This window comes from Melitaea cinxia, chromosome 3, assembly GCF_905220565.1.
Source record: "Melitaea cinxia chromosome 3, ilMelCinx1.1, whole genome shotgun sequence".
In the NCBI taxonomy this organism is placed as follows: domain Eukaryota; kingdom Metazoa; phylum Arthropoda; class Insecta; order Lepidoptera; family Nymphalidae; genus Melitaea; species Melitaea cinxia.
In genome coordinates, this window is record NC_059396.1 from 6442796 (window position 1) to 6450611 (window position 7816).

A 7816-nucleotide genomic window follows, 5' to 3' on the forward strand; every position below is an offset into this window, starting at 1 on the left:
TCATTTTTATATAAATTATTAGATAAATATTTACGAAGTTAAAATTTTAACGACTTGAAACTTGTCCGTTCTATATAATGTCGACGAATTGGATCAATTATTTCAACAAAAGTTCATTTTGATACTAATTTTCATGTTAACGAAGATCTCTATAAAAAAAGGTCTGTAAATAAATAATAATAAAATTATAAAAGTAATCAAAAGGTTTGCAACCTCTGATATTAATTTATAATGATAATTTAGCCGTTGTTATCAGTTGAAACTAAAATATATGAGACTGTAGTTTAAAAGTGAAGTATAATTATATAATTAAAATAATTTAATTACTATTTATCGCTATAGTCTTCAAAATTTCAAAATCCAACTATTAAAGAACAAAAACTTCACAAAAAAATCCTAATTAATGTTAATTTATTTTTTACACCAAACACGATCGTGAAAGTACCACACGTTTGGAGTATTTGTAGTTTTTTCTAAGATTTTAGCGCTAAAATGATCATTTTTATTGCACAATGCTGGAAACGCCGATCGGCGTCCCATATTATCCTAATGAGGTGCGGAGGACGCCCATCGGCGTTCGCGACGAAAACCTTCCCGCACCTGGCTAATAAGCGTAATTTTTATCGCCGCAGGGAATGGGTTAAAAGGTATATTTTTCTTAGAAAACAAAGAAATTTTAAGGAACTATCTATATACCAAAGTAAACTTACATCCACGACCACGCATCAAACCCACGCCAGCAACGCACGCAATTTCCACGCCAAATTCTGTGCAGACGTCTCGCTCACACGCGCCAAGCGACTGTTGTTATAATGTGGAAACCGCATTTGATACTTTCAAAAAATAAAAATTGCGAAAATTACAGTAAAATAATATAATGATAAATTCTGTAAACAAATGTATAATCTAATGTTTTTTTTCTAACAAAACAGGCATTTAAAACTGTTGGTCTTGTTATTTGTTAATAAATATGTTTGTCGGTGTCATTGAGTTTATAAAAAAATTGAAGCCAGCAAAATTTGATGGTATACTTGCAACCAAAACTATGCAACTCACATTCACAATCAGTGTTTCTGGAGCATAATAAAATGCTATTTTATTTATATCGTAAATATTAGATTCATTCATAAACTAAAAAACTAAATCAATTAAAAAAAATGTTTCATAAAATTGATTTTTTATTTTTATTTTAAATTTGTTGAGTGTTGTTATATAACATACTTTAAATTTTTAACAAATTAATTATAGTTATTAATTTTTATTATACATTAGAAAAATATTGGTTTTATGGTTGTCACACCATACCAAGTACATAGATCGCGCGGCTCGTACGACTCGCGCGATGTGACCAAATTTACCAAACTTGAAGAGCGAAAAATTGTGAAATGGCTCTTAACTATTTAGCTGGTAATGGTTATTCAAACCATAAACAAATTACTGCTTGACATATTATTTCACTAGAGAATTAAATTACAATATCAATAACAAAACTATTTAATATTTTACGAAAATAAACGATATTAAAAATTAGTATTAAACAAGACTAGAAATGTTTGTACTATGAGTAATACTTATAAACTAGAGCCACACTTATAAAAAACTTAGGTATTTAGATGCACAAACAATTAGATCTTTATATTTATATTTGCCGCTGCTGCTGCGCTGAGGTGGATCATCAAAAGCCCAACAAGAGAGAGAGAGAGCGATTTTGGGATAGCATGAGAGATGTCTTGAATAAGTGCGGAGAAAATGAACAGATCGTGATGTTAGGGGACTTTAATGGGTGGGTTGGAATCAAGCGTCATGGGTATGAAAGAGTTCTAGGTACGTTTGGGGACGAGAGAGTGAATGACAATGGGAGAAGCCTGTTTGAAGTATGCTTGGGATGGAATCTTTGCGTGGCCAACACAATGTTTAACCACAAAAAGATCCATTTGTATACAAGAGATCAGGGTGAGTCTAGAAGTATAATTGATTTTATAATAGTAGATGAAAGACTGAGGAAGAAAGTGCTAGACACTCGGGCATATCGCGGTGTAGGCCTCGACACAGACAACTTCCTGGTCGTAGCCCGAATGCGTGGCCTCTTTAAACGGTGACGACACCGAAGGGCCTACGAGTGTTTTGGACAGAGTCAAAGTGGAAAACCTACAAGAAAAGGAAAAGAAAGACAAGTATGTAGAGAAACTGAAATAAAGTTTTAAAGGCATGGAAGAGATAGGTGTGATTGAAGATTTGTGGGATAAATTTAAGAAAGGGATCGTGAATGTTGCTCTTGAGGTATGCGGGGTAGCTAAAAGAAGGAAAGGAAGAAAGAACTATAATGTGTGGATGGTTAAAGATGAAAGAGAAGAAAGCTTGGTTGGATTGGTTAGCGACAAAAGCTAACCAAAAAGTTCAAAAGGCAACGGATGACGAGATAAAGGAAGCAAGAACGAAGTATAAAAGATTGAAATTAGCGGCGAAAGAAGTTGTGTCTAGAAAGAAAGAAGAACAAACGGTTGATTTTGATAGAAGGCTCACTGAAGATTTCCAGTCAAACATCAAGTTTTTCTGGAAATCCAACAAAACTGCCAGAGAAAAAAACCTCTACCTCGGAACTGAGTACAATCAGGAGTCAAAATGGGAGCATTATAAAATGAGAAGAATGTGTGTTAAAGAGATGGAAAGAGTATTTTGAAAGTTTGTTCGAAAGAGAGGAAGTGCAGGTACAACATACGGCACCTTCCATGGAAGAGAGTATAAATGGTGATGAAAGTGAGATAAGCATGAATGAAATAGTGAAAGCGTTGAAAAGTATGAGATTAGGTAAGGCTGCAGGGTATGACAGGATTACCGTCGAAATGTTGAAGGCTAGGCATGGCATAGTGGCTAGCCAGCTGTACCGCCTTTTCAATTTGTGTTGGCGTAATGGGCAAGTGCCGGGAGACTGGTGCAAAGCCGTAATCGTCCCATTGTACAAGGGAAAAGGGTCACGGCAGGACTGCATAAATTACCGCGGTATAGGCCTCCTCAGCGTCGTCGGTAAACTGTATGCAAAAGTGTTGATTGAGAGGGTTGTGAATGAAACAGACGATAAACTATGGGATGTACAAGCGGGATTTAGAAAGGGAATGGGATGTACGGATCAGGTCTTTTCTTTGCGGTGCATAGCCGAAGTGTTTGGCTGAAAACAAAAAAGTCTATTGCGCGTTCGTGGATTTAGAAAACGCCTATGATAGAGTGATGAGGAATTAATTGTGGTCGGCATTGTCCGTGAATGGTCTGAGCAGTGTCCTTATACGAGCATTGCAATCTCTTTATAGGGATTCTAGTGCTTGTGTGAGGATAAACGGGGCATACACTGAATGGTTTAATATCGAAAAAAGGTGTTAGACAGGGATGTGAAGCATCACCGTAGCTGTTTAATCTGTTCATGGACAATTGTTTGACAGATTTAAAAGAGAATGATAGTGGGTTGAGAATGAATGAGTTGCTCGTCAAATGTCTTCTCTATGCTGATGACCAAGTATTACTTGCATCTTCGGCCGAGAAGCTGCAACAGATGGTAACTGCTATGAGTGGTGCTTTTGTAAGAAGGGAATGAAGTAAAGAAGACGAAAGTGATGGTGTTTGAAAGAGATGAGGCAGTGGCAGACTGCAATATCGTGATTGGAGATGAACGAATTGAACAGGTAAATGAGTTTGTGTATCTGAGTGCAAAGTTTACAAGAGATGGAAAGTGTGAGAGTGATATTGAAAGAAGAGTGAATGCAGGAAACAGGGTGAATGGAGCTTTGCACTCCTTTATGAGCAGTCGGGAGGTGTCTAACAAGGCTCGTTTGGCTATGCAAGAGGGGGTGTTGGTTTTGACACTCGTGTACGGAAGTGAAAGTTGGGTATGGCAGAAGAAACATGAAAGCAGAATAAATGCAGTTGAGATGAGAGCATTAAGAAGTATGATAGGAGTTAAATTGAGTGGCAGGATAAGAAATAGTGAGATAAGGAAACGTTGTGGTCTGAAAGCAGATATAGTGACAAAAATTGAGAAAGATATGCTCAGATGGTTTGGCCATGTCGAGAGAATGAGTGAAGAACGATTGACTAAGAAAGTGTATAAGGCGAGTGTGAATGGAAGGGTTGGAAGGGGTAGACCGAGGCGGACGTTCCGAGACCAAATAAGGGACGTCTTGAAAAGGGCTAGGTTAAGAGTACCCTAAGCTGAAGAGTATGTATAAAGGGAATAATGAAAGTGGACGAAGCGAAAGAAGTATGTAAGGATCGTAGCAAATGGAAAGAAGTGGTCTCTGCCTACCTCTACGGGAAAGAAGCGTGATTAGATGTATGTTTGTATATTAATATTTAGATTAGAAATATTACAATTCAATTTTATGTTTGATAGCTAAATCAACAGGTAGGTACTGTCAATGGAAGTTGAAGAATCAATGTTCAATTATTGATAGCTATATTTTAAAAATACAAAAAAGTTGGCCTTTTGATGCGTACGTACGTCATCACGGTATATAATGGTTCTTTTAATATCCGATAATACAACTAAAATTTCTTTTTCTACTTAATATATTACGAAAAAAATTTTCAGTTAATACTTTTTAATTTCAACGTTATTGTTTTAAAATGTACTATAAAAAGATGTAATTTTAAGACACATACTAATATTTATATTTTACATACAGTTAACTTTCATAAAACTATGCACACATTATTTTTATGCATTCAAATACCATTGATATTTACTCTAGCTTTTAATAGTATGTAGGTATAATTCTAGTCCTAGGTAGAGTAACATTAGGAATTTGAAAATTACAATTGAACTTTTAAAAATTTTAATTCCCAGATAGCAAAATGACGTTTTAGTTCAGCCCGTATGAGCTCAAATTTATGATTTGGACTTCAGATACTACGCCTTGAATTACGTTTTTAAGACCTCCTAAGAAGTTGAACGGCTTTTTTTTGTGAACTTGCAAAAATGAACACATAAGGAGATAAAAAGGCATTTAGATGTCAAAAAATTTAGTTTCCATTTTTGACTTAATTAAAAACTCTGAGCTCATAAAAATGAACTACTTTAGACGTCATGTTAGGACTCTAAATAAGAGGTCTTTTAAAAGACTATACTGAAATCTTTATGATTTGGATGCTGACTACGTTGTTATTGACTATAATGTGGTTAATTTGTACCAAATTACATTAACATATTTAATTCTTAACTAACAACGAACAGCAAAACAACGTGAAGAACTAATAACCGGGATGATATCTTTATTTATAAATATAAAAACCTTTCCAAAATGGGCTTAATATCATAGTGTTAGCAATGGGTATGGCAGTATACATTTTCATATTACATTTCATATTACAATATCGAGTATTGTAACACATATTTACTACAACTAAATCCTACACTAGGCAATAGGGAACAATTGGCATGACTGTATGTTTTCGCTGTAGACCTCGGTAAAGTTGGTTAAAACAGTGCCCTCTTTGGTAGAGATTTTGTCTATGCAACCTTTGAAGTTTTGGGGAAAAAATTGTTTAACGTTGATATCTCCATCTGTTATGCCACCTGAAAAGAAATATTTTTGATATACAATAAATTTGAACTGCAATATTTTTATCCAGTTTCTTACACACACATAAACATAGCTACAGTATACATAGACCTTCGATTTTAACTTTTATTGTAATAACGAGATAAAAGTTACATAATAAAAAAATAATATTGCAATCTGCCTGGAAGCGTTCTACTGGTGGTCAACGGTTTACACTTCATGTAGAAGAGGAGTAGGTTTAACCACCATGCTATTTCACTGTAGGTAAACGGATAATTTTCCTACAAATACAGACAACTTTTTACAGCATTACACAAGAACGGTTTACAAATATATCGGCTCCCAATTAATCGTTAGTAACACTAGCAATTTAGTGTTGAAAACAACACACCTATAAATAAATCAGTATCTTCGTATTCTTGTTCGTTCAAACACTGCTCCTCGACGTATGTCTTTTGGTCCACAGTAAAGGTAATGTATTTCTTGAATGTCAACACTACTGAATGCCATTCTCCATCCGCCATAAATCCAGCTTGCGTCAACCTGGACATCAGTTTCGGAGGTACAGGGAAGTAGTCTCTTGTATTTTGTTCATTTGTTGTGTTATTACAGTGTAAAGACCAGGTTAACTTGATGTATCCATTTTCAAGACCTAGGCCAATGTAGTCATTCCCCTGCAAATTAACAATTTTCTAAGATTGCTAGATCTTATTTATATACATACTCTACTGTATCATTATGGTGTCTTTAAATTATATGGGCAGTAGAAAACTTTGAAGATTGACTTCATTTTATTGCATGCAGTGATATGTAATGACATTACATAGCTATTTCATAGTGAAAAACAATTTGCATTTATGTAGGACTATAGCAGGCTCAGAAAATGATAGAACAACGAGAGCCGATGATTGATGGGCACGTGGATTGGTTACCAGATTGTGAATTAGTACCTAAAATTAGTAGTAAAGAATTTTTTGGCTACGGCACCAAAGAATATAGCCACCTCTTCTCTTCCCGTAGGTGTCGTAAGAGGCGACTAAGGAATAACACAGTTCCACTACCACCTTGGAACTTAAGAAGCCGACCGATGGCGGGATTACCACCTAACCGCTGGCTTTGAAACACACAGGCCGAAGACGGGCAGCAGCGTCTTAGGTGCGACAAAGCCAGCCCTGCGGTCACCAACCCGCCTGCCCAGCGTGGTGAATATGGGCAACATACATGAGTTCACGCATATTTGGCGTGAACTTGTGGAGGCCGATAGGCTGAAATGATGATGATGATGATGATGATGACCAAAAGAAAACCTTTTTTTAATGTTTCTCGTTTCAAAGATTGTAACAAAAAACCTATTTATGTACAGTGACAGATACGCACCCTGGTAACCCACAGCAGCAGTCCATCGGGCTCTGCAGTCGTAAAGGAGAGTGCTATCCGTGCGGGCAGCGCTGCACTAAGGCGCTGAACAGGCTGTGCCGGCCTAGCGGCCGCGCGAGTCGCCCACACCAGAGCTTGCCCGTCGAATTGTGGGATTGACACGTTTATGTCTGTTGGTAGCACGAGTTTACCGGTATGGGAATATAATCAGTGAGAAAAGTCGCCAATTCCCATTGTAGATCATATTGGGTCAAGAAGTTTCTGGGAGTTTAAATGGGTATAGTAAAATGAAAATCAAGCTTAGTAGTACCACGATTTATTGAACGAATCAAACTTGAAGAACGTTAGGTAAATTTAGTTAAAAGTATTAATCTTTATTCAGGCAGAGCTATATGTATGTATAGGATGAGCCATTAAAAGTTGAAACAATTGTTTGTTGAAAAATATATTGTTTGTTGTTGTTCATTTGTAAAATATTTTTATTTTGATTTAAGGAGATTTGTTATAATGACTTTTTAAAAATGATATCGCGCAAATGGTCACCTCTGGCCTTGGCAACTAAATGTATCCTTTTTTCGACGTTTTCAATCACGTTGGCCAATGTTTCGGCGGATATGGCGACAATTTCGTGACAAATATTGTTCTTGAGGGCAGCTAGAGTCCTTGGCTTGTTAGCGTATATCTTGGATTTCAAATACACCCACAAAAAAGGCTGGTGGCGTCAAATCAGGTGATCTCGGTAGCCAGTCAAAATCGGCCTTTTTTACAATGGTCGCAATAAATTGATTGTGTTACTCGAGCTGTGTGGCATGTGGGGCCGTCCTGTTTGAACCAGTTATCGTCGATGTCATTTTCACAAACAATTGGCATCAGAAAATCCGTTATCATGG

At 36.4% G+C, this 7816-nt stretch overlaps 1 protein-coding gene across 1 annotated transcript; it reads right to left on the minus strand.

Annotated features, from left to right (window-relative positions):
• Positions 1-5402: 5402 nt before the first annotated feature.
• LOC123669735 (protein eyes shut-like) lies at positions 5403-7814 on the minus strand. The gene is made up of 5 exons (XM_045603326.1): positions 7722-7814; positions 7470-7593; positions 6927-7096; positions 5941-6223; positions 5403-5563 (listed from the first exon to the last, which is right to left on the minus strand). The coding sequence occupies exons 1-5, from the start codon at positions 7812-7814 to the stop codon at positions 5403-5405; spliced, it is 831 nt and encodes a 276-aa protein (XP_045459282.1).
• Between the last annotated feature and the right edge of the window lie 2 nt (positions 7815-7816).